General features: G+C 44.7%; 1 protein-coding gene across 5 annotated transcripts; it reads right to left on the reverse strand.

The window, feature by feature from the left end:
• Nucleotides 1-7,905: 7,905 nt before the first annotated feature.
• TMEM170A (transmembrane protein 170A) lies at nt 7,906-25,856 on the reverse strand. 5 transcript variants are annotated; one of them, XM_030818979.1, is made up of 3 exons: nt 25,587-25,856; nt 12,594-12,695; nt 7,906-8,581 (listed from the first exon to the last, which is right to left on the reverse strand). In XM_030818979.1, exons 1-3 carry the CDS (start codon nt 25,717-25,719, stop codon nt 8,451-8,453), a joined length of 366 nt encoding a protein of 121 aa, XP_030674839.1. In that variant the 5' UTR covers nt 25,720-25,856; the 3' UTR covers nt 7,906-8,450. The 5 variants fall into 5 exon arrangements, with proteins under 5 accessions (XP_030674839.1, XP_003260012.1, XP_030674842.1 ...); XM_003259964.3 differs by having other exon boundaries at nt 12,525-12,695; nt 25,587-25,826; XM_030818982.1 differs by lacking the exon at nt 25,587-25,856 and adding an exon at nt 25,351-25,543 and having other exon boundaries at nt 12,525-12,695.
• Nucleotides 25,857-27,082: the final 1,226 nt, after the last annotated feature.

Consider the following 27,082-nt stretch of genomic DNA (forward strand, 5'->3'; position numbering starts at 1 on the left):
TTCCCTTTTTTTTATTTATTTTTTTGAGATGGAGTCTTGCTCTGCTGCCCAGGCTGGAATGCAGTGGCATGATCTCAGCTCATTGCAAGCTCCACCTCCCGGGTTGCAGCGATTCACCTGCCTCAGCCTCCCGAGTAGCTGGGACCACAGGTGTGAGCCACCAGGCATGGCTAATTTTTGTATTTTTAGTAGAGATGGTGTTTCATCATGTTGGTCAGGCTGGTCTCGAACTCCTGACCTCAAGTGATCCACCCACCTCAGCCTCCCAAAGTGCTGGGATTACAGGTGTGAGCCACTGTGCCTGTTTTGCCTATTTTATTTTTTATTTTATTTTATTTTATTTTATTATTTTATTTTATTTTTGAGACAGAGTCTCGTTTTGTCGCCCAGGCTGGAGTGCAGTGGCGTGATCTCGGCTCACTGCAAGCTCTGCCTCCCGGGTTCATGCCATTCTCCTGCCTCAGCCTCCTGAGTAGCTGGGACTACAGGCGCCCGCCACCACAACCGGCTAATTTTTTTGTATTTTTAGTAGAGACGGGGTTTCACCGTGTTAGCCAGGATGGTCTCAATCTCTTGACCTCGTGATCTGCCCACCTCGGCCTCCCAAAGTGCTGGGATTACAGGCATGAGCCACTGCATCCGGCCTTTGCCCATTTTAAAGTTGGGTTCTTTTTGTTGATGTTTAAGTTTTTTTTGTTTGTTTTGAAATGGGTTCTCACTGTTGCTCACGCTGGAGTGTAGTGGTGCCATCACAGCTCACTACAGCCTCAACCTCCCTGGTCTTAAGCAATCCTCCCACCTCAGCCTCCTGAGTAGCTGGGACTACAGGGACGAACCATCACACCTAGCTAATTTTTTTTTTTTTTTTTTGAGACTGAGTCTTGCTGTTGTTGCCCACGCTGGAGTGCAATGGCACAATCTTGGCTCACCACAACCTCCACCTCCCAGGTTCAAGCAATTCTCCTGCCTCAGCCTCCTGAGTAGCTGGGATTACAGGTATGCGCCACCATGCCCGGCCAATTTTTGTATTATTAGTAGAGACAGGGTTTCACCATGTTGGCCAGGCTGGTCTGGATCTCCTGACCTTGTGATCCGCCAGCCTCAGCCTCCCAAAGTGCTGGGATTACAGGTGTGAGCCACTGCGCCCAGCCACGCCTAGCTAACTTTTATACCTTTTGTAAAGATGGGGTTTCACCATGTTGGTCCAGTTGGTCTACCACCAGGCTGGTCCAGTCCTTTGTGACTTGAACATATTTCCTCATATTTTGTGAGGTTTGCACTTTTTTTGAAAGACAGCATCCTGCTCTATTTGGAGTGCAGTGGTGCATAGCCCCACTGTAACCTCCAACTCCTGGGTTCAAGCAATCCTCCCACCTCAGCCTCCTGAGTAGCTAGAACTTCAGGTGCACACAACCACACCCAGCTAACTTTTAAAAATATATTTTGTAAAGATAGGGTCTTGCTATGTTACCCAGGCTGATCTCAAACTCATGACCTAAACCAGTCCTCCCACCTGGGTCTCCCAAATTGCTGGGATTACAGGCATGAGCCACCGTGTCTGGCTATTCACACTTTCTTGAAGGTGTCCTTCAAAGTCGTTTTTAATTTTGATGAAGTCCAATTTATCTATTTTTGTTTATTTTCCCTTGTGCTTTTGGAATTGTATCTAAGAAAGCTTTACCTAAGCCAAGATCATAAAATTTACGCTTGTTTTCTTCTAAGAGTTTTCGTTCTTGCGTTTAGGTTTATGATCCACTTAAGCACACTTTTTTTTTTTTTTTGAGACAGAATTTCACTCTTGTTGCCCAGGCTGGAGCGCAATAGTGTGATCTCAGCTCACCGCAACCTCCGCCTCCTGGGTTCAAGCGAATCTCCTGCCTCAGCCTCCCAAGTAGCTGGGATTACAGGCATACACCACCACGTGTGGCTCATTTTGTATTTTTAGTATAGACATGGTTTCTCCATGTTGGTCAGTGTGATCTCAAACTCCTGACCTCAGGTGATCTGCCCGCCTCGGGCTCCCAAAGTGCTGGGATTACAGGCATGAGCCACAGCACCTGGCCTAAGCACACTTTTCTTATGGGAGAGTAATAGAAAAATAGATGTAAAACTTGAACCCAATATTTGGAAGTTGACCATTCTTGGCCTCATTTACCTTGGGCAGCATAAATGGTGTCCTACAGCAACAAATCAGGATGTACCCTTTTGCCCTATCACTGGGGGTGAGTCTGGGGAACAGGAGCCATTGTGTTCTCTGGCAGACACTCCCCAGCACCCATTTCTCTTAGCACTCCATGTGATGGTTCAGATTTACAACTAGAGTTTCTGACTACTTTAAGGGTAATCAGAGTGGGAATTACTTTCTAATAGTTGAGATGGAAAACAAAAATGGTGGTGAGCAGGCCAAATCCAGCTTAAAATCATGTATTGTTTGACTTAAAAGTGTTTTACGGCCAGGCGCACAATTACAGGTGGCTCGCGGCTGTAATCCCAGCACTTTGGGAGGTCAAGGTGGGCGGATCATTTGAGGTCAGGAGTTCGAGACCATCCTCGCCAACACGGTGAAACCTCGTCTCTACTAAAAATACAAAAATTAGCCAGGTTGGGGGGTGCACATCTGTAATCCCAGCTACTCGGGAGGCTGAGGCAGGAGAATCACTTGAACCTGGGAAGTGAAGGTTGCAGTGAGCCAAGATCATGCCACTATACTCCAGCCTGGGCAACACAGTGAGACTATCTCTAAATAAATAAATAAATAAATAAATAAATAAATAAAGTGTTTTACGCAAGTTTAAATTAGTTGCTAACACTTAAAAATGGAGAGATTTCAAACAGTAACCTAGATTTCCAGCTTCTCTTGAAAATGAGTATCTAGCAAGGTTGGGTTAATCATCGAACAAAGCAGCAACAGGCTGGAGCCAGGCAATAGCTGACTCCTTCGGACAGGGCTCCCCACTTGGCCACAGCACAAATCCCTCCAACTCCCTAAAGATTCCTGGCTTACTGTTCTGTTTTCTCGGCATAATTTAGGGTGTCCTCCCTGCCAATCTCAGCACCTTTGGTCCCCATCTTCCACATCTCTTTCCACTGTCCAACCTTAGGTTATCACCATTTTTTGGAAACAAATTCCTCCTCTTTTGGGTCTCAGATACATATACAGTCTTGGGATCTTCTGGCTGAACTCTGCACGTATCTTTCCGGGGTGCTAGAAACATTCTGTCTCTTGATCTGTTAGTCACCGAAGTATATATATATATGTGTAAAATTCATTAAGCTATACATTTTAAGATTTGTACACTTTACTGCATGTTAAACCTCAATTTTAGAAAATTAGAAGGAATGAATGGGCAATCTCCTGCCAGACATTGTAGGCGTCTGCAATGACTGGAACTGCAGCAATCTTGTGACCATGAGGTAAACTACCCAACTTAGTCCCATTTGTTGAAAATGGCAGAACAGTGAGATTTATGATGTCACCAAGGGTATTAAATTAACCAAACACGAAGCTTCTTTTCATGTGGACTTACTATTAAAATAATACATTTTCATACACTGTATCAATACTCACCAATTCCTGCATAGAATCAAACAAAAGCTTCTTGATGGGAATATATGGCCCAGCAAGTAGAGTTAATAAGAATTTCAAGTTCACATGTTAAGTACTGTTTAATCACAACTTTGAACAAGAATTTTATCATAAATTAGTAAGAAGTAGAACATAAAAAAGGTTACACATGCTAGATATTGTTATTTAAAAAATGAAAACTCAAGTCAATTTTATTACAAAAGATTAAACTCATTAGCCACCAAAAAGAAATATAATTCCAACTCAGAATTGAAAGTAATTTTTTATTGATAAACATTTATACTAGAATTAGAAATGTCAGTAGAAAAATAAAATTTAAATAATTTTCTATTGTACAAAGATTTGATTATTTTGACTGCAGCAGTTAGTGAAATAACATAATATAAAAAGTTAAGCTGATTTTTGTCACAACCAGCCTTACAGAGTGCACAAAAAAGAAATGCAAGTACACGACATTTCTGCATACGGTCTGCCAATGGCACCGATGCTTCACATTCCAGGAAATGGTTACTTAGGGAAGGCTGATGTATGCTGCAGCATAATAGGAACTTAATTCAAACCGGAGCAATCAGAAAGGATACTGGAGGCAAAAGCCAAAATACAATTTAAAATCTTAAAAAAAATAAGGAACGGTTTAAAGGTAATTAATGAACTTTTCCTCACCTAGTGTAAACATTTCATAAGAAGTAATATTTTTGGCCAAAAAAAAAAAGCACAGACACCTCTTTTAGGATATTCATGATGCTCTTGTCTATGAACTTAAGTTTTCATGAAATGCTTTCACCTCAAAACCCCATATTCAAGAATCAAGAAGGCCAAGCACGATGGCTCATGTCTGTAGTCCCATCATGTTGGGAGGCTGAGGCGGGTGGATCACTTGAAGTCAGGAGTTCGAGACCAGCCTGTTCAACATGATGAAACCCTGTCTCTACTAAAAATACAGAAATTAGCTGGGCCTTGTGGCAGGTGCCAGTAATCCTAGTTACTCAGCAGCCAAGGCAGGAGAATCACTTGAACCCACGAAACGGAGGCTGCAGTGAGCCGAGACCACGCCACTGCACTCCAGCCTTGGAGACAGAGCAAGACTCCATTTCAAAAAAAAAAAAAAAAAAAAAAAAAATCAAGAAATCAGCTTTTATGGTCAGGAGGCTGCCTCCCTCCCTCTCTTGCACTTTTTTTTTTTTTTTTTTTTTAAACAAAGCATAGGCCGGGCGTGGTGGCTCATGCCTGTAATCCCAGCACTTTGGGAGGTGGAGGCGGGCGGATCACAAGGTCAGGAGATCGAGACCATCCTGGCTAACACGGTGAAACCCCGTCTCTACTAAAAATACAAAAAATTAGCTGGGCATAGTGGCGGACGCCTGTAGTCCCAGCTACTTGGGAGGCTGAGGCAGGAGAATGGCGTGAACCCAGGAGGCGGAGCTTGCAGTAAGCCGAGATCACGCCACTGCACTCCAGCCTGGGCAACAAAGCAAGACTCCATCTCAAAACAAAAAAACAAAAAAACCAAAGCATAGCTGGGGGAGGATATTTCTAAGAAATCAGTTTTTGGCAAAAATTCTCAAAACTATGTAAGGTAAAATGTTCAACACAATTGCCAATATTCTTCCATCTGAGTGACCACCCCCAAATAATTGTATATTTGAGACATAAAAAAGAAAATCAAAGCTATTCCTTATGATTCAAATAGTCTTTCCCTGAAAACATTTCAAGCTACAGTGCTCAAGCTATTTAAAGTCTATATATATATATTTATTCACTGGAGAATACTTCACCTACTAGGATGCATGAAACACTCGGTAATTTGAAGATACCTTTTATATGTGAAGTTTTTAAAAAGAGTAGATAATCAAAGTATATCAAACAAGAGAAACAAATACACCTTTCAAAATGCCCTAATTTTATGTCTTAGCTCCAGTGAAAAATATCTAACATTTTAATCATGTATCAGTACTTCAAAAGTTAGTATTTCAGAGGAGGGGCCCACTAACTACTGGCCCATATGTTTAGTGTATGAAATTATATCCAAAGAATGCTTTAGGCGAGAACTCCTTCAAAAGACATTTTTCAGTAAGAGGCATCCTTCAGTAGAGATGATGGCAATCATTTCCCATAAGAAAAGTTACCTGGCCCGGCGCGGTGGCTCACGCCTGTAATCCCAGCACTTTGGGAGGCCGAGGCGGGCAGATCACGAGCTCAGGAGATCGAGACCATCCTGGCTAAACAGTGAAACCCCGTCTCTACTAAAAATACAAAAAATTAGCCGGGCGAGATGGCGGGCGCCTGTAGTCCCAGCTACTCGGGAGGCTGAGGCAGGAGAATGGCGTGAACCCTGGGGGGCGGAGCCTGCAGTGAGCCGAGATTGCGCCACTGCACTCCAGCCTGGGCGACAGCGAGACTCTGTCTCAAAAAAAACACAAAAAACAAAAAAACAAAAGTTACCAATTCCCCAGATTTCTTAAACTGAAGGGATACTTTTGAAAATCACAGCTCTTTAAACAAAAAACTAGAATTTTTACAATTTGCCTGTAAGAAAGATTTGAGCTTCTTGTTAGGGCATTTGTAAGAATATTTGACTGCATTACAACTCTACTTATAAGTTTCTGCCTGTGTATATGTCACTATAGTTTTGATAAGTTAATTACCAAAATTAATAATATTAAGACAGGGTCTTGCCCTGTGGCCTAAGCTGGAGTTCAGTGGCGTGATCTCGGCTCACAGCAGCCTGAACCTCCCAAGCACAAGTGATTCTCCCACTTTAGGCTCTTGAGTAGTTGGGGCCACGCCCAGCTAATTTTTTTTTATTTTGTAGTAGAGACGTGGTCTCACTATGTTGCCCAGGCCAGTCTTGAACTCTTGGGCTCAAGCAATCCTCCCACATCGACCTCCCAAAGTGCTGGGATTATAGGTGTGAGCCACTGCGCCCAGCCGTAAGTGGTCTAATTAGTCAAAAGAATATGTCCAATTTTTGTAATCTCTTAGTAATTCTTTTCTATGAGTTTCCCTGGCAAATTGGTCCTCCTGACTTTTTTCTTTCTCTTTTTTTTTTTTTCAAATTGGGCAGACTCCAGAATCACAGTAGATTCGGAGACTCTCCTCCTGGCTATTTTTAATCAGAAGCCAGAGTGATTATTGCTTTAAATGGAATAGATACGTTCATGTGCATATGACCTCATGGGCTGTTAAGCCTTAATCTCACAATGAAAACTTTCCTTTAAAGATGTCAGATTTATGGCCAGGCGCGGTGGCTCACGCCTGTAATCCCAGCACTTTGGGAGGCCGAGGCGGGTGGATCACGAGGTCAGGAGTTCAAGACCAGCCTGGCCAATACAAAAATTAGCCGGGCGCGGTGGCAGGTGCCTGTAATCCCAGCTACTCAGGGGATTGAGGCAGGAGAATTGCTTGAACCTGGGTGGCAGAGGTTGGAGTGAGCTGAGATTGCACCACTGCACTCTAGCCTGGGCAACAGAGACTCCGTCTCATTAAAAAAAAAAAAAAAAAAAAAAAAAAAGTCAGATTTAATCACCAGAAACTATTTTGCAGATAACCACCACCACTACCACCACACTGATTGTATTCCATACAAAACAGTTTAGGTGGAAAGGATCACATTAGATACTTAATTTCTGCGATTCTTTCCCTTTCAAAAAGTCACAGTTTTCAGGCCTTTTAATGAAAAAGAAAGTTGGGCAGTGGAATAAAAATTTAAATAGCTAAAATTAAGTTTAAAAAAAACTCTCGATATTTAAATCTCTTTAAAGATATAAATTCTTTTGAATAAAAATGCAAAGAGAGTGGGTACATATCTGAACATTAAACTTTAGGCACTTTCTGGGAGTTGATACCCAATACTGTAAAAGTGGGCTGAAGAGTCACCACTAGGTAAACACATTAAGCTAAAAAATCAATAACCACTAACTCTAGTTTCAGATGCACTTCTATAGTTTCTCAAGGGTCATTAGTATACCAAAGTCACTAAGAAAAACTATGACAGAATGCTTAAAGTATCTTATGTGTGCCTCAATGTCCAAACCAATCTGGCTTAAAATTTCCAACTCAAGCCATTTCATAGGGTATGTATGTTTCCAATTAAATGAAATAAAATTAAGAGAATTAAAAGTGATAGGGAAAGGTGGTACAGAAAATCTAAAAAGTCTAAATTAGCTAGCTTATTTTGATAAAACATACAAAATAACAAATTCACATCTCTTAAAATATCTTAATCAGAGGTCAAGACAGTTGTCCAGAAAATGTCACATTATTCATTGTTACCTACTTTTTCTTTATAAACAGTGGAACCAAAGCCACTACTTGAGTTATACTTAAATTTTTTTTCCTGCTTTATTTCACCAACTTTGTTTTCAAAACTATACTCAACCGAAACCTATTTGCCATTTATTGTCACTAAGATGTAGCAAAGAAAAGAGTTTGCCAAATTTTAATCAAGATTAGATAAGATTTTAATACAACATACTCTGCTCATTTGAAATAAACCAGTATCTTCCATGGTTTCTTCAAAATATGCAACATCTCACAGAATACTGTAAATTTCAGTGCAAAGGATGCCACCCCAGAGACACTGTTGACTTGGCTTGGGTAAAGGTACACGTGAAAACTGCCTAAATTAAATATCTACAAAAAAGAAAGCCAAAAGACTTGTTTTGGTTGAGAACGATTAGTGCACAGAAGTCTTCAATTCTAGGAGCTTCAAAATGAAGAAAAGGCTGAGATGTGTTGTCCTTCATGTTCCTGTTCATCCAAGTTGCTTCCCTTTGTAGAACTAAGAAAACACTACACTCCATTATGTATTCTTTCAGAGGATTCCATAAAGTTTAAGATCAACATCTCAGCATAAGGATGTATGCTATAGAGTAGCTAAAATCCGTAAAAAGGAGACCACCACAATGCAAAACGTCTGTCCAGTGCCCAAAGTGAGGGCTTCAAATGGTATCATTTCCTTCCCTGCTGCTCGGTAAACTCCAGCAATAGCTGCACCTGATTTAAAATGCAAGAATGTTAAACAAAAACAAAAAACCAAGGTTAACAAACGCATGAATATACAACATTTAAAATACTACTGTAAGTAGAATGTTCCAGAGTTTATATTGAAATTTAAATCTTACAGAAATGTTAGGTTTTCCCTATTCTTTCTGTGGACTACTCTACACTTTGAGTATTCATTGCATGGCTGGCAAGATCACTTTTACATGCTGACTCCTTAAAACCCAGAGTCTCCTAGATTTATTGAATAAAATAATCTGGAAGAAATAATCAAAATCACAAAGATAGCAATTCCCACATGACCAGATTATGAACTCAAAAATATCTGTGTATTCCCCTACCAGTTACCCCATGCCTAGCCTTTAACAGGGACCTAATACATTTTTGGTAACAAATGAAAAAGAATCTTTTGAGTTAGACTAAGCAAGAAATGTTTCAGGCCACAGGGAATCCCCACTCCACCTTCTATCATACTCATAGTTCCCTTCAAGAAATGGATGGAGGAGGGAATAGAGGGGTGAAAAGGGAAGACAGGAGGACTCTAAGCCATAAAGTTGTTATTCATTCACAGGGCATGACAGGAGAGATACTCAGGGATTCCTTTCTGTCTCGCAAGTCATTGATTGTTTTTATTATGTTAGTCACTATAACTTCCTGCAAATTGAGAAAACAAAATGAAAACTCCTGTATCTATGCAGATACCCATTTGAGTTACTATACGAGTTCAGCATTGTACCAAGAAAGTTAACATTTCATTCGTTTGAAAAGAATAGATCCAGCCAGGCACAGTGGCTCACGCCTGTAATCCCAGCACTTTGGGAGGCCGAGGTGGGTGGATCATCTGAGCTCAGGAATTTGAGACCCGCCTGGGCAACATGGTGAAACCCCATCTCTACTACAAATACAAAAAATTAGCCAAGTGTGGTAGCATGCGCCTATAATCCTCACTACTCGGGAGGCTGAGGCAGGAGAGTTGCTTGAACCCAGGAGGCATAGGTTGTTGTGAGCTGAAATTGCGACACTGTACTCAAGCCTGGGCAACAGAACAAGATCCTGTCTCAAAAAAAAAAAAAAAGAACCGGCCAAGTACAGTGGCTCAAGCCTATAATCCCAGCACTTTGGAAGGCCGAGGCAGGAGGATCACTTGAGCCCAGGAGTTTGAGACCAGCCTGGGTAACATGACAAAACCTTGTCTTTACAAAAAATACAAAAATTAGCTGGGTGTGGTGAACGTGCCTGTAATCCTAGGTGCTTGGATGGCTGAGGCAGGGGGATCACTTGAGCTTGGGAGGTCAAGGCTGCAGTGAGCTGTGACTATGCCACTGCACTCCAGCCTGGGTGACAGAACAAGACCCTGTTCTCAAATAAAAATAAATATATAAATAATAAAAATTTTAAAAAGAAAAGAATAGATCCAGATTTCCCAGATGACCCTCCCCACAAAATGCTCCAAACAAAATTCTCCTTGGTCATCGTGTGTTCATTCAGTCAAATTTTCATCTGCAGAACACTTCTGTGTTTTATAAGGCATGATCCCTATTCTCAAGGTACTTGGAATCTAGCTGGGGACACAAAACAGATTTGCAATAATGCAAAATAACATACAGTGTCTCAATCACGTTTCCAGTTTTTTTTTTCTGGGACAGTGTCTCACTCTTTCACCTAGGCTGGAATGCGGTGGCATGATCACGGCTCCCTGCAGCCTCAACCTCCTGGGCTCAAGTGATCCTCCTGAGCAGCTGGGACTACAGGCACATTCCACCACACCTGGCTATTTATTTATTTTTTGTAGAGACAGGGTCTCACTATGTTGCCCAGGCTGGTTTTGAACTCTTGGACTTAAGCAATCCTCCCAAGCTGGCTTCCCAAAGTGCTGGGATTACAGGCATAAGCCACCATGCCTGGCACATTTCACAAATGTGATATGAAGGTATATTAACATATTTTAACAAGAAGAAAGAACAATATTAACCAAAGGTTGGCTGCCTTGAACATTTAGTGATTTAAAATGCCCACCTCCACTGGCAATGCACACATTTTGTTACTAACATCTGAAAGACATGTTTCATTGGGCCCCTCCAAAATTTAGGTACACAAGAAAGACTGGGTTGGGTAGAAAGAAACTTAAGGAACTTGAACTGGGCCCTAAAGTGGGATTGGGATAATGAAGCGAAGAAAGGAAAAAGTATATCCAAGGGAGCAGCAAATGGAAATGGAACAGACTATTCATACAGCCTTAAAGACAGAAATGAATACAACATTTATTTGACAATTACTACGTGTCAGGTATTATGTTTAAGTACATCATATACACATTAGCTCAATCATGCAAGGGTATGAGGTGGGTAGTATTACTCCTGTTTTACTGAGGAACAAACTAAGACAGGCCCTAGGAGCCAGTCATCCTGGGGCAGAGGGTCTCCAAAGCAGCAGTAGGTGATACAGTTAGAACACAGAGAAACTAGGCCACTTACTCTCAAAAAAACAAAAACAAAAACAAAACCCTTAAGTCAAAGACACAGAGGGCGATTTCTGCTTGATGCTAAGGTTTCAATTCACAGTGGAAAAAAAGTTACAAATCAGTAGGAATATTACATTTCTATATTATAAAAATGTACTTATGTTTACATCTATACCTAAAAAAAGAAATACACACCAAGATGTAAACTGTGGCTATTATTTAGGGATGAGAAAATGGAGGATTTTACATTTTAATTGCTTAGAATTTGCAATTTATATAAAATACATTTATATTTATGCATGAGCTTTAAAATGATTTAAACTTATTGCTCTCATTTCTGTAACTGTCTTATCCCATAAGCAAGAGCCGTAACAAAACAAACGCCACAAAAACAGTCTTGAAAATAATTTATAACATCATGTTACTCCAATTCTTATTCAGAAAGTCTTAAGGGGAAGAAAATAACCAGAGCACTAATGGGGTAGTTTTCTAAGCAAGAATTCTTTTTTTTTCCCCCGGGTCTTGCTCTGTGGCACAGGCTGGAGTGCTGTGGTGTGATCACGACTCACTGCAGCCCAGCCTGAACCTCCTGGCTCCAGCAATCCTCCCATTTCACACTACCACACTCAGCTAAATGTTTTATTTCTATTTGTAGAGATGGGGTCTTGCTATGTTGCTGAGGCTAGTCTCAATTTCCAGGGCTTCAGCAAGCCTCCCATCTCTGCCTCCCAAAGGGCTGGGATTACAGTCATGAGCCACTATACCTGGCAAAGAATTCTTGTCATCAGAATTTGTCTTCTATCTTTACAGCAATCACACCCACATGAGTGGAAGTAATTCACCAACCATCTTGCAGGGCCAATGCTCCCGTGATAGCTGATCAGATAGGAGAAGTAGCTTCCAAAAAGATAAATTTTCCGCTTGCTGGTGGCCTCTCTCACAAGATATATCTCACAAAGTTTAACACGACTTCCCTGAAGCCACTGAGATGAACTCTGACTCAAGAAGTCAAAGAGGTTAGCCAAGTAATAGGACCTTGGGGGTGGAAAAAAAAACACAATACATTAAAAACACTGGGCCAGGCACAGTGGCTCATGCCTGTAATTCCAGCATTTTGGGAGGCCGACGTGGGCAGATTGCTTGAGCTCAAGAGTTTGAGACCTGGGCAACATGACAAAACCCTGTCTCTACAAAAAATATTAAAAAATTAGCCAGGCATGGTGGCACACCCCTGTAGTCCAAGCTTCTTGGGAGGCTGATGTAGGAGGATTACTTGAGCCCAAGAGGTCAAGGCTGCAGTAAGCCAAGATTGCAACCACTGCACTCCAGCCTTGGTGACATACGGAGACCCTGTCTGGACTTGTGGTTAAAAGCCACTCTTTCCTTCATCCTACTCAGATATGTTTTCTAAAATACGTCCTGAAATTGACTAGTCATATTAAACATTTTTGACTGGTATTTTAATGTCTAACATACTTGTCAAGATTCCAGCAGTAATTGGTCCCACGATGCCCATCAACAGGATGCTTACAGACATGAACCTACCATATTTGTGATGTCTGAGGGTGAAGAGGGCCAGTAATCCAGCAGGGACATGGAAGAAGAGAGAAGACACCAGTGCCCACAGGAACACACCATACCACATCTCTGTGAGGGCAGACAAAGAAAGGTTGTGAATCACTGCCTTTCCCAGGACAATCATTGCAGAGGGTACTCATCAAACCCGTGATTTCATTTTCGACACCATTTCTTTTTTCCTTTTTTTTGAAAAATTTTTATTTTTTTTATTTTTTATTTTTTTGAGACGGAGTCTCGCTCTGTCACCCAGGCTGGAGAGCAGTGGCGCGATCTCGGCTCACTCAAGCTCTGCCTCCCGGGTTCACACCATTCTCCTGCCTCAGCCTCCCGAGTAGCTGGGACTACAGGTGCCCGCCACCACGCCCGGCTAGTTTTTGGTATTGTTAGTAGTAGAGACGGGGTTTCACTGTGTTAGCCAGGATGGTCTCGGTCTCCTGACCTTGTGATCCACCCGCCTTGGCCTCCCAAAGTGCTGGGATTACAGGTCTGAGCCACCATGCCCGGCCAAAAATTTTTATTTTTAAAGACAGGGTCTCACTCTGTCACCCAGGCTGCAGTGCAATGGCACCATCATGGCTCACTGCAGCCTTGACCTCCTAGGTCTGGGTGTTCTCCCTCCTCAGCCTCCGGAGTAGCTGGAACTACAGATGTGTGCTACCACGCCTGGCAAAATTTTTTTTTTTTTTGTATTTTCTTTTTTTACGAGACAGGGTCTCACTACTCTGTTGCCCAGGATGGAGTGCAGTGGGAGTTTGACCAGGCTGGTCTCAAACTCCTGACCCCAGGTGATCTGCCCGCCTTGGCCTCCCAAAGTGCTAGGATAACAGGCATGAGCCACTGCACCTGGCCTGTATTTTCTTTAGAGATGGGGTCTCACTCTGTGGCCCAGGCTGGTCTTGATTGCCTCAGCTCAAACGATCCGCCCACCTTGGCCTCCTAAAGGGCAGGGATTACAGGTGTGAGGCCACCGCACCTGGCCTTCAACATCATTTACTTGCAAAGTAGGGTTCATCAGTCAAATATCCAAATATTGACGATTTTAGAGGGTTCAACAAACTACTGCCCACAGACCCACCACCTGTTTTTTACACAGACTTATCTGAACCCATTCATAATACTTTTATACATACACACTTATCTGAAACCATTTACAAGAGTTTTGTACACACATACTTATTCAAGCCATGCCCTTTCATTTAAGTATTGTTTATGGCTGCTTTCCAGCTTCAAAGGCAAAGCTGCTAACAGTGACACAGACCACATGACCCATAAAGCCTAAAATATTTACTATCTGGCCCTTCACAGAAAAAGCTGACCAATCCCTGTACCCTCAAACTGAAAAAAAAAGGTTCACCTAGATTTCAAAATTGACCTAAATAATGTCCCCCGACCATGGCTGGGCACGGCGGCTCACGACTGTAATCCTAACACTTTAGGTGGCCAAGGTGGGCAGGTCGCTTGAGCCCAGGAGTTCGAGACTAGCTTGGGCAATACAGCGAAACCCTGTCTCTATAAAAATATAAAAATTAGCCTGGCATGGTATTGCATACCTGTAGTCCTAGCTACTTGAGAGGCTGAGGCGGGAGGATTGCTTGAGCCTGGGAGGCAGAGGCTGCAGTGAGTCAAGATCATGCTACTGCACTCCTGCCTGGGCAACAGGGTGAGACGGTCTCAAAAAACCCCCCAAAAACCAAAAAACCCAAACAAAAATAATTCCCCCATAAGAGGCACAAGCCCAAGTGGCAATTGGCAGGGTACTATGCAATCAATGCCTGTTGATCTTTCCTGACCTTTTGATCACTCAGTCTTCTAAAATGGAAAGGTATACAATTATATCCATTCCACAATCATTTTAAAGACAATGCAGTAAACATCAAGCCATCACCTCCTATTAGGATTTCAAAGCTCTTTAGGATATGAAATAAATACCAGAAAATATAAACGTTTGGCTTGAAGGCAAATGGCAGGTAAACAACAGTGCAGGTTAGGAGAGCTGGCTCCTACAGAACTCTAATCACTCCTAAGGTGTCTGTAATTCAGGCAACATTAAGGATACATATAATCATCAACTATGTATGAAAAAATATGCATGAGGTACCCTGGAAAATATAAAGAAAACAAAACTATCCTGCTGAAATGTGACTTTACAATTTGTTAAATGGCCCATGTAGCATTTCCCCCCAGTGAACCCAAGGCAAGGCCTTAGAATCCTCAAGGTAGCTCTCTAGCTACCCATAGGGAGGGATTGGCAGTAACACATTAAATAAAACCCACTGTCCATCCTTGGCTAGAGGCAGGTAAGTAGCAAGTGATTTTTGAGATCAGTGAAGAGCTTAGCTCAGCAGGGTTTCTTGACCACCGCCCTCCGCCCTATTGACATTTGGACCAGATAACTTTTCATTGTGGGAGCTGCACTGTGCAGTGTAGGATATGAAGAGGCACCTCTGGCCCGCAGCACTCTATTCCCAGTTATGTCAACCAAAAATATTTCCAGACATTGTCAAATGTCCCCAGGGGGGCAAAACTACGCTGATTAAAAACCACGGGCTTTACCAAAGCGCAGAGGCTTTATAAGAGCCATGAAGGCTGGGCGTGGTAGCTCACGCCTGTAATCCCACCACTTTAGGAGGGCGAGCTGGGCTAATCAAGAGGTCAGGAGTTCAAGACCAGCCTGGCCAACATAGTGAAACCCTGTCTCTACTAAAAATACAAAAAAAAAAAAAAAAAAAATAGCCGGGCATGGCGGCAGGCAGCTGTAGTCCCAGCTACTTGGGAGGCTGAGGCAGGAGAATCGCTTGAACCCAGGAGGCAGAGGTTACAGTGAGCTGAGATCACATCACTGCACTCCACTCTGGGTGACAGAATAACACCCCGTCTCAAAAAAAAAAAAAAAAGAGCAATAACAGTTAAAGCTACAAAGACAGATGAGGGACACCCTTTGGGGAATTTGACACCAGACTAAGGACTTAACAAAAGATCTGAAATGCCATTGTAGGTTTTGAGCAGTAACGGTTGTCACGACATTGTTCCACAGGCCCGACCTGACACTCCTAGTTGGAATACAAACTGGAAAACCACCTTTTTGCAGGGTAATTTTCAAGTCAAATGTGCATGGCCCTTGCTGCAACAATTTTACTTCCAGGGATACACCCTACAGAAAAGCATAGGTAGGCAAGGACAGAGGTAACAAGAAGGTCCCAACAGCATTGTCTATAATAGCAAAAACTAGAAGTCACCTGCATGGCTATCACTGTAGGATTTGGAAAACACATTCTGTGCACCCACGTAATACTACAAAGTCCCATTAAAATATGCAATAGATGGGCCGGCCGCAGCGGCTCACACCTGTAATCCCAGCACTCTGGGAGGCCGAGGCGGGCAGATCACGAGGTCAGGAGATCGAGACCACCCTGGCTAACATGGTGAAACCCTGTCTTTACTAAAAATACAAAAAATTAGCTGGGCAAGGTGGCGGGCACCTGTAGTCCCAGCTACTCGGGAGGCTGAGGCAGGAGAATGGCGTCAACCCGGGAGGCGGAGCTTGCAGTGAGCCGAGATCGTGCCACTGCACTCCAGCCTGGGCGACATAGTGAGACTCCATCTCAAAACAAACAAACAAAAAATGCAATAGATGTATATATACTGAAGGCACAAGATGCCCAAGCCACATTGTGAAGTAACAAAAGCCAGGTGCATGTAGAATAAGATCCTGTTTTTGAGAAAACAAACACAATAAACACGTATGTGGAAATGCTTCTATGTACTGAGCATATTTATTTAATAAACATTTATTAGACAGGCCAGCAATGATGCTCATGCCTGTAATCCCAGCACTTGAAGCTGGGAGTTCAAGAAGAGCCTGGCCAACATGGTGAAACACTGTCTCTCCTAAAAATACACAAAAATTAGCCGGGCATGGTGGCAAATGCCTGTAATCCCAGCTACTCAGGAGGCTGAAGCACGAGAATCTTGAACCCAGGAGGCAGAGGTCGCAATGAGCTGAGGGCAAGAGGACTAGACTTAAAAAAAAAAAAAAAAAGAAAGAAAAAACAAAGCTTCTGTTTTCACAGGAACTGCTCAGGAAGAATGAGCCTATTGGGATAAACGATTTAAAAGAGACCAGTCAGGGGCATCAATCCGCTTGAGGGGATTAGAAACGGGGAGGAGAGGAGGACCAGAAGCTTTACTGAAGCTGTATTAGCATTGTAAGCACACTGTTAGTGTGTGTGTTTTTTTCCCCAGATCAATGAAAACCACAGTTTTATGAAGGTATTTTTATTCCCTTTACACAGGCTTCTTAATCTTGTTGAGAAGCTGGACTTAAGGGGCTACTGGAGACAGGGGTGGAGCCAAATCCCCTTAACCCACCCTTGGCACCGTCACAGATGACTGCTCAAATTCTTTGCTCATTTTGATTTAATAAAGCTTTAATTCAGAGCATATTCTGAATACTTCCACTGAGAGTGCTCAGGTCTTCTTTTGGATAAATGGTTCTCGGTGAAAACATCAAGGATGCCCCAATTAGGTCTCAATGCTTATTAAAAATAACAAATGAGGCCGGGCACAGTGGGTCACATCTGTAATACCAGCACTTTGGAGGCTGAGGCGGGTGGATCATCTGAGATTAGGAGTTTCAGATCAGCCAGGCCAACACGGTGAAACCGTCTCTACCAAAAAATACAAAAATTAGCTAGGTGGGGTGGCGCACGCCTGTAATCCTGGCGACTCGGGAAGCTAAGGAATGAGTCTTCCTCCACCAACGAAAAAAGTCACCTTTAGTTAATAGTGTCAATCAGAAATTGAAGGCAGGATTCTTGGTCCTCAGGGTTTCAGGCCCCACCTCTTCCACAACAACCCATATCCTCCTGCAGTTTCTTTTCTAGCCGCCATTAGGCCAGGAGCTATTCCTGCCTTTTGCTGCCCAGAGACGCACCCTCCCTGGCTGGCAGCAGCTCCAGAGGGAGCAGTGCCTGTGTCTGGATACTGTTCCTCCCTAACAAACGTGCACCTGCCAGAGCTCCGGCACCCACACAAATCCCTCCTGCCTGGGCAGCTACTATGGCCACCGGCTCAGTCAAGAGCAGCCTGGCCTCCCAGCTGAGGCCCCCTGTCCAGCACCCACCACCAGCTCATCCCCAAGCCACAGCACAGCACCATGCTTCTCTTCCAAAGCAGAAAGACAATCTTCTATCCCGAGTCCTCACCTGCCACTCCCAAATCAATCTGACCCTCTGACCACCCCAACACCTAGTCTACAGAAAGTTCTATGACGGCATCAGGAATTCACTGGTCCAAAGTGGACAAATGGGATGCAAACCTGCCTCCAAGAACTCAGAACAATCTTCACTTGGCTGCTCTCTGCCCCTACTGACCTGAGACCAGCCCTGGGCCCCTGCTATCCAGGGCTTCTGCTGGAGCTGCCAGAGTTTCAGAGATAAGCTCTCCTTTCTGCAGTAATTCAAGGCACTGCTGGAGCCTGGCTTCCTACCAGCTGCCGCAGAACCACTGAGGCCTTGAACTGGGAGGCAAAGCCTTAATATGCCAGAAACACACGAAGCTGGTAATTTCCAGGAAAGCAGGTTGGAACACAGGTATGCCATCCAACTGCTAAGGGCTGAATTATGTGCCCCTACTATTCCTGTGTTAAACCCAACAGGACTGTGGTCTTATGAGAGGAAGAGATTCTCAATCTCTTGATACCTCTCTCTGTCTGCCATGTGAAGGCAGCCACCGGCAAGTCAGGAAGAGGGTCTTCACCAGAACCCAACCATCCTGCACCCTAATCCCAGCCTTCCAGCCTCCAGAACTGAGGAGATAATGTCTGTTATTTAAGACAGCTGGTCTGTGGTATTTTGTTATGGAGGCCTATGCTGAGACAAAAATGTCACCCATCCCCACTTGCCTAGGAGCACAGCCCCTGCCCCAGGAAGCCTGCTAAGTCACCAACCCACATCTCAATTTTCCAAAAAGCTTAAAGGCCAATTTTTAAACAGCGTCTGGCATACATAGCAGGCCAACACCTCTCTGAGGTTCTAAGAAAGGGTGGAGGCACTGCACCCCCTACAACCCTGAGCCACATCCATTAGCTCCTTCACTATGTATTTTATATAGCATCACTAAAGTCATTTCAAGTAGGAAAAAAAGGTTTTATTATAGATGAGTAGAGGAATACAGCTTATAAAACACTTTCACATGAAGTTATTACAGGACTCTAAATAGCAAAGGCAAACCTGGATCTAAAACGCTTTTTAAAAAACTAAGTGATTTCCCTTTAATCTACTGCATCTTAATTTGCCATCTATTTAATAGCTATTTATCGATTGTCATAGAGTACTTTTCATTTAGCTGGCTCAAAACTCTCTCAGAAATTTTTGTCTACATATCCTACAGTATTTATTTGTTCACTGCTTTAAAGCAACTATATTACTTCAGCTTTGTTTACTTTGGCAGCTAAAGGCACATCATCTCCCTATGGTGAAGTTAAATCAGGTAATTAATCTGTAATACAATATGATATTGGAAAATGAGATTAAGCATTGTGGTAGAATGGGCTCCCAAAGGTGTTTGCACCTCCATCTCCAAAACCTGTGAATAGATTACCTTACATGGGAAAAGGGACATTGTGGTGGCTAAAGTAAGGATCTTGCAAAAGGAGATTGTCTTGGATTTTCCAGTTAGGTCTAATGTAATCACAGAGTCTTTGTAAGAGGAAGGTAAGAGGTAAGAGTCAGAGAGATTTGAAGATGTTATGCTGCTGGCTATGAAGAAGAGGAAGCGGCCAAGCATCAGGGATTGTATGTGGCCTCTAAATGCTGGAAAAGGCAAGGAAAAAAGTTCTTACTAGAGGCTCCATAAGGAACACAGGCTGCTAAACCTCGGTTTTAGCCCCCACACACCCAACTTGCACTTCTGACCTTCATAACTGTAAGACAATAAAATCTGTATGGCTTTAAACTGCTAAATTTATGGAATTAATTACAGTAGCAATAGCAGAGTCATAAAAACACTAAGAAGTTAATCACTGATCAATCAAATATATATTGACCTCGTTCTATATGCTGACATATCAGTAAAAAGACTAAGATCCCCATCCTAAAAGATATTTAAGGGTTTCCTTGAGGATATATTTTTAGAGAGACATATCCTTTTTTTTTTTTTTTTTTTTTTTTTTGAGACACTCTCACTCTGTTGCCCAGGCTGAAGTGCAGTGGCGTGATCTCGACTCACTGCAACCTCTGCCTCCTGGGTTTAAGCAATTCTTCTGCCTCAGCCTCCCAAGTAGCTAGGACTACAGGTGCATGCCACCACGCCCGGCTAATTTTTGCATTTTTAGTAGAGATGGGGTTTCACCATATTGGCCAGGCTGGTCTCGAACTCCTGACCTCAGGTGATCCACCCGCCTTGGCCTCCCAAAATGCTGGGATTACAGGCATGAGCCACTGCGCCTGGCCTACACAGAGATATCTTTAAGATACATATTCAGAAAGATACTGCAGTGAAAAAGGACAGAGAGCAGAATCCTCTAGTGGATTCTGTATTAACAAAAGGGGTCTATAATGGCTGGCTCCCTGGCCTCTAATCGCCACAGCAGAGTCACCTAACTCCCAACCAAGGCCTCATGACCAACCTGGCCCCAAATGGCAGCAATGTAAAGAACCTGAGCGAAGTGGGCAGCATGAGGCTCAGCACTCAGTCCTCCTTCCAGCTGGCCCCACTCTCATTTTGTGTTCCAGGGAACAACAGGGTCAACACAGCCAGTTCCTCTGAAGCTAGGGTTCTAAGCAGACCACGAGTCCTCCTGGGGATTAAGAGTCTTATGTAGTCTTGGCAGGGCATGGTGACTCCTGCCTGTAATCCCAGCACTTTAGGAGGCCGAGGTAGGAGGATCACCTGAGGTCAGGAGTTCAAGACCAGCCTGGCCAACATAGTGAAACCCCATTTCTACTAAAAGTACAAAATTTAGCCAGGTGTGGTGGCACCTGCCTGTAATTCCAGCTACTCAGGAGGCTGAGGCAGGAGAATCACTTGATCCTGCAAGGCAGAGGCTGCAGTGAGCCAAGATCATGCCATTGCACTCCAGCCTGGGGGACAGAGCGAAACTCCATCTCAAAAAAAAAAAAAAAAAAAAAAAAAAAGAATCTTACGCAGTCCTGCAACTCCATGCTGAAGTTGGGCTATCTTGATACTAATCACCCATCAGCCTGCAGCCCTGCACCCTCTCTTGCCAAACCCCACCTCCCTGCCTGGGGGTCCAACTGTCCTCTCCACTCCTCCCTAACAAGATGATGTGCCCACTGAACTACCAACTGTAGTCAACCACCTCTCTCCAGATACTGCCTGCCTGCTCCTCCCTGGTACTTGGGTGTGCCCCTGGCCTGCCTCACCTCAGTGGTCTCTGCGTCCTAGCCTGACCAGACCTTGTCTGTCCTGATGGGACCTTCCATCTACTCTCCATGCAAAGCCGGTAAGTTTCTTAAGTTTCTTCTTTGTACAAAGAAGGTTTCTTCTCAGGATGATGCAAATATTTTCAAATTAATTGTGATAGTTGTATAACTCTGTAAATATACTAAAAACCACTGGATTGTACACTTCTTAAAAAAGTCAGAATCATCCCATCTCTGTTCAAAACTCCCCAGTAGAGCCCTCCAGGATCTGCCCTCCCCTCCTCCTCTGTGCCTTGCCCACACAGTCCCTCCAGGCATCCTGGGCTCCTCAGTGTTTCTTCTGCAAGCTCCTGTTTCAGGGCCTCTGAATCTGCTGCTCCCTGGCCTAGAACACACGCTCTTCCCCCAGTAGCTGTTGGCTCATTACTCACTTTCTTCAGGTTTTGACTCCAATATCATCACCATCCAGGGCGGCCCCATCACTTTACAGCAAACAGCATTCCACCCCCACCATACAGGCCCTGCCCCTTCCGAGGCCCCTCACCACCAGCTGTTTTGTTTGTTTTCTCTCTCCCCATTGGAATGAAAGTTCCACGTGGGAAGGGGCTTTGTTTTGTTACTATGGCATCTTGACTTGGTGCCTAGAAATCAACAGGCACACAATCAACACTGAGCAAATATTTTTTGAGTGAATGAATAAATGATTGGTCCAAGTGTGACCAGTTTTGATTCCTGCAAGGACGACACAAAAACATTAGTGGGTTTTTAATTATCACTAGATCTAATTTGACACTGATTTAGTGAAATCTGTGTCTTCCGAAGATGAATGTCATTCTTGATACAAGATGAAGATCTCAGTTTCTTGGTTGTGAGGTTTGTTAAAAATGGCAACAATAAAGGAAAAAATTTTAACCTGCATTTGCAGTTTAGCCATTTACTTATATTTATTTATTTATTTTTGAGACAGTCTCGCTCTGTGGCCCAGGCTGGAGTGCAGTGGCATGTCAGCTCACTGCAACCTCCCCCTCCCAGGTTCAAGCAATTCTCCTGCCTCAGCCTCCCAAGTAGCTAGAATTACAGGCATGCACCACCATGCCCCGCAAATTTTTGTATTTTTAGTAGAGATCGGGTGTCACCATGTTGGCCAGGCTAGTCTCGAACTTCTGACCTCAGATGATCCGCCTGCTTCGGCCTCCCAAAGTGCTGGGATTACAGGTGTGAGCCACCGCAACCGGGCAATTTAGTCATTTAGATGTCTACCTAACCCTCCTTAGGTAAATGGCTAAACCGCAAATACAGGTAATAAAGAAAAAATCAATTCAGTACTTCCTCGTATACATAAATATGTCAGAATACTTCAGAACAATGATTCTGCCATAATGAGTTGGCATAAACTGCAAGTAACCTTTTCTGTGGGGCCAAAATAGCAATACAACAGATTCAGGACAATGAATGCAACTCCTGTTAAGCAGACTTTGGTGTCTCAAATAGGATATAACTTCATGTATTTATTATATCCATTATTCCTGCTAAAGACGAGACACAGCAGGGAGGTTATGTGTTTACTACCAAATTCTGATCTACTTGGGGTCAAGGGCTATGCCTCATACCTGCTCATACCACCAGACCAGAGTTTGCACTTGGCCAAATGTATACTTACTGAATAAACGATCTCTGGTAATTGACACCCCAAGTTACATACCCATAACAGTAATCATAAACTCAAGAACATACTTAAGTTTAATATTTTCAGAAAAAAGTTCTCAAAGTAAAACAACTCACATGGCTACAGATTATCTACTGTGATGTATTAAACCTATCCCAAATCCACTTATCTCAATCTTTTCTTAACGAAAGGGAACTAAAAGCCCAGAGACTCGACAGACTATTCAGTTCCAACTTATGACCCTACATATGACGTTGAATTAAGAGAGGATGCAGGTACCCTTACAGTAGAGTTTTCATAGACACCATTTTCACCAAATGATCAAACTTAGTAGTATCAATGAAGATACAAATTGACATTCAATGTCTCTTTTTTTGTTGAGACGAAGCCTCGCTCTGTCACCCAGGCTGAAGTGCAGTGGCGCAATCTTGGCTCACTGCAACCTCTGCCTCCTGGGTTCAAGAGATTCTCGTGCCTCGGCCTCCCCAGCAGCTGGGATTACAGGCACACACCACTATGCCTGACTTTTTAGTGGAGACAAGGTTTTGCCATGTTGGCCAGGCTGGTTTTGAACTCCTGACTTCAGGTGATACGCCTGCCTCAGCCTCCCAAAGTGCTGGGATTACAAGTGTGAGCCACCGAGCCGGGCTGACATTCAGTGTCTCTTGATGTGATGTACTGGTGAGTGGACATCACCTAGGTAGGTAGCGTTCTGACCAAAAATGTTTAATCTGAATCTAATCATGAAGACAAACTAATGAACCTAGATTGTAAAACAGTCTATAAAACAACTCACATGGACTCTTCCAAAATGTCCATCTTAAAAAACTCAAACAAGGAAGGAACCGTTTTAGCTAAATGAAACTAAAGAGACGGACAACTTAACGCAATGTGTGAACCTTAGATCATGGAATATATATTTTTTTTAAGGAAAAAAATCTATGTGGACAATTGGGGAAATTTAAAAAAGGCCCATACATTAGGTAACATTATTCTATCATGTTCAATTTCTTGGATGTGATATGGTTTTGTGGATAGAAAATGGTATTTAGGGCCGGGCGCAGTGGCTCACGCTTGTAATCCCAGCACTTTGGGAGGCCGAGGCGGGTGGATCACGAGGTCAGATCGATACCACGGTGAAACCCCGTCACTACTAAAAATACAAAAAATTAGCCGGGCGTGGTGGCAGGCGCCTGTAGTCCCAGCTACTCGGGAGGCTGAGGCAGGAGAATGGCGTGAACCCGGGAGGCGGAGCTTGCAGTGAGCCGAGATTGCGCCACTGCACTCCAGCCTGGGTAACAGAGCGAGACTCCGTCTCAAAAAAAAAAAAAAAAAAAAAAAGAAACTGGTTTTTAGAAGATATATGCTAAGATTATCAGGCATCAAGTTAAGTGTTACGACTTCTGCAACTTCCTATTGAATAACTCGAGTTGAAATGGGACATGTGACCTATATCTAAGTGTGATATATATGTAATACATGTGGTTATACATATAGAGAGAGAGGGAGAGAAAGAGAGACAGAGAAAGAGAAAGCCAAAAAATCAAAATATTACTGAGTCTAAGTAAAGGGTACATGGGTATTTGTTGTACTGTTCTCTCAACTGTTCGGCAGGCTTGAAAGTTTTCAGGAAAGGGGAAAATTAAGGAAACAAAGATTAATTTGGTCTCAACAGTGCCTCCAGATTGCACGAACATTTCACTTTTCACACAGGGTACCCAGAATACCATCAATTTTTTGTTATCACTGTCAAAAGTGATCCTAGCACCTTCTGAAATAACGTGAGCTGCCAGATTCTCATTTCAGGCATGACCACAAGCGAACATCTGCATCTGACCCCAACCTGCCTGATGACCTTACCCGCTACTTCACAATCCCGTCCGGGAAAATCCCTGGGCACATAACACTGCAAGTCCCAGTTGTCCGCTGAACGGCGCCTGGCAGTCGCTGCCCAGGGGATGAGAAATCACAAGTGCCTTGTTTGGAACTAGAGTCTGGAATCTCGTCCTCCTTCCCTCTGCTCTGGTTCCTCATTGTTTACGAAGATCTCAGTCCCCTCTGCTGGGAGCCCCACCTCCCCTTCCAGGGTCACGGGCCCCAGTCTTCCTGCCTTTCAAGGACCACACAAATAACTGTGCCTCCCCTCAAAGCCTTTCTCCTCCTTCCCAGGTGAAGTCCTCTCTCCTCCCTCCAGCTTTCCGGGCACGGAGCGTTCTTCCTGGCATTAGAGTTCTGAGCAATCCTCCTAGCAGGCCCAGCTCAAGCCGCAGCGGGGAGGATGAATTCAAAGGAAGCTGTGCCAAAGATCTGGAAGGGCGAGTGGAAGACGCGGCAACAGGTGGCACCAGGTCTGGGAAAGAGATTCCTAGAAAGCGGAGCGGGTCTCGGAGGGGGTGAATTTGGCCCGAGGCGCCCGCGATCAGCGAACGAGCGCCCGCGCGGAGGGGCCGGGCTGCAGTCCCCGGGCAAGGGGAGCGCGAGCTCTGACTCCTCAGCCGGGCCGGGCCGCTCCGAGGCCCCTCAAAGGAGGCCGGGCGCCGTGGGGCAACCCAGGCAGGGCGGGGACCACCGCCTCACGGGCTCGAGGGGTGCAGCTCTTAATCTGAAGCGCTCGGAAGCTCAAGGCCAAGATCCGCTCGGGTGGCGGCCGAGCGCCCTCCAGCCCCGGGCCCACCTGCGGCCGCTCCCTGCATCTCACGCCCAGCAGGACTCCGGGGCTCCGCTTCAGGGACCGCCGAAGAAGTGACGGGGAAAGGGGCTCCAGGCGAGCAGCAGGGCACCCCTCCCGGAGGACAGCGCCCACGCCGCCATGCGGCGGCGCACCGGATACCCCGCCCAGACTCGGGGCGCCCACAGCCCGGCCAACGCGACGGCGGGGCGCGCAGTGCGCAGGCGCGGGGTGGGCCGTACCTGGGAAGGAGCAGAGGGAAGTAGAGTTGGGGCACAGGGTCCCGTTGCCCACCCGCGGCACAACTTTCAGGCTCAGGATCTGCTGCAGGAGCCCGGCCGACCCGCCGCTGCCGCCGCTCCCCTCGCGCTCCATCCCGTCGCCATTCACCACAGAGAAATGAGGTACGAGCACCCGAAGTGCGGCAGCGGCCGGCCCAGACTCACCCTCACCGCCTCAGCGTCACCTCCAGCCGGGGCCCTCTTCCCCCAATCCCAACGGCGCTGCCAAGTGACCGTTGCCTCCTCCAATCACAAGGCGCCGCAGCGCTCGGCGCAGGGCCAGGGTTGTTCCCGCCCCCAACGTTGCGCAGGGCTCGCACAGACCCAGTCCCCCGGACGCGCCCCCTCCTGGACGGCGCGCTCTGGGACCGCGCGCTCTGCTCTGCCCTGTCTGCAGCGCCCCCTGTGAGAAAGTAGGGAATTGCATGCGCCCCACCAGACCCGTGATACGGATTTACCAGGGATCTGGAAAAATACAGTGATGGAACGGATATGTGAAGTTCTAGTTATGACTGAACTCCAGCATTTATGAAACCTTCATGAACAGAACAAGAACGTTCTCTATTTAAAGCTGATAGTAGAAAGAGCCCATGCAAAGGCTGGTGTGGGACCGGAATGTTTCAGTTTAGGCCGGGCGTGGTGGCTCACGCTTGTAATCCCAGCACTTTGGGAGGCCGAGGCGGGCGGATCACGAGGTCAGGAGATCGAGACCATCCTGGCCAACACAGTGAAACCCCGTCTCTACTAAAAATACAAAAAATTAGCCGGGCGTGGTGGTGGGTGCCTGTAGTCCCAGGTACTCGGGAGGCTGAGGCAGGAGAATGGCTTGAACCCAGGAGGTGGAGCTTGCAGTGAGCCGAGATTGCGCCACTGCACTCCAGCCTGGGCGACAGAGCGAAACTCCGTCTCAAAAAAAAAAAAAAAAAAATCATTGAATCGAACAGTTAAAATAAATGAATTTTATGCTACATAAATCATACCTTTTAAAATCTTTTTAAAAAGTGACCAATTCATCAATCTGCCAAGCAAGGTGGCTCATGCCTGTAAACCCAACACTTTTGGGAGGCCAAGGCTGGAGAATTACTTGAGCCCAGGAGTTTGAGACTAGCCTGGGCAACATAGGGAAACCTTGTCTCTACTAAAAATTCAAAAATTAGTGGGGTGTAGTGGCACACACCTATAGTCCCAGCTAACTCCAGAGGCTGAGGTGGGAGGATCCCTTGAGCCCCAGAGTTCAAGGCTGCAGTGAGTTATCATTGCTCCACTGTACTCCAGCCTGGGCAACAGAAGAAGGCCCTGTCTCAAAAAACAAACAAATAAACAAAAAACCCCACAAGACTTTAAAGATGGCTCAGGAATTTAGGAAATAATTAAAGCTGAAACTTTTTGTCATATAAATTGAAATGGAAAAACCTGTGATTTACAGGTATTTTCTGGTGCAGCTAGACTTCTTGTTG

The sequence above is a fragment of the Nomascus leucogenys genome, chromosome 2 (genome assembly GCF_006542625.1).
Source record: "Nomascus leucogenys isolate Asia chromosome 2, Asia_NLE_v1, whole genome shotgun sequence".
Taxonomy (NCBI): Eukaryota; Metazoa; Chordata; class Mammalia; order Primates; family Hylobatidae; genus Nomascus; species Nomascus leucogenys.

Coding starts and splice junctions, on each gene's coding strand:
- TMEM170A (XM_003259964.3), bottom strand. CDS start 25,719: ATGGAGCGCGAGGGGAGCGGCGGCAGCGGCGGGTCGGCCGGGCTCCTG. Junction 12,696..25,586: donor TTCCCTCTGCTCCTTCCCAG/GTACGGCCCACC, acceptor CTGCCCTCACAG/AGATGTGGTATGGTGTGTTC. Junction 8,582..12,524: donor TACTGCTGGAATCTTGACAA/GTATGTTAGACA, acceptor ATTTTAAATCAG/GTGCAGCTATTGCTGGAGTT.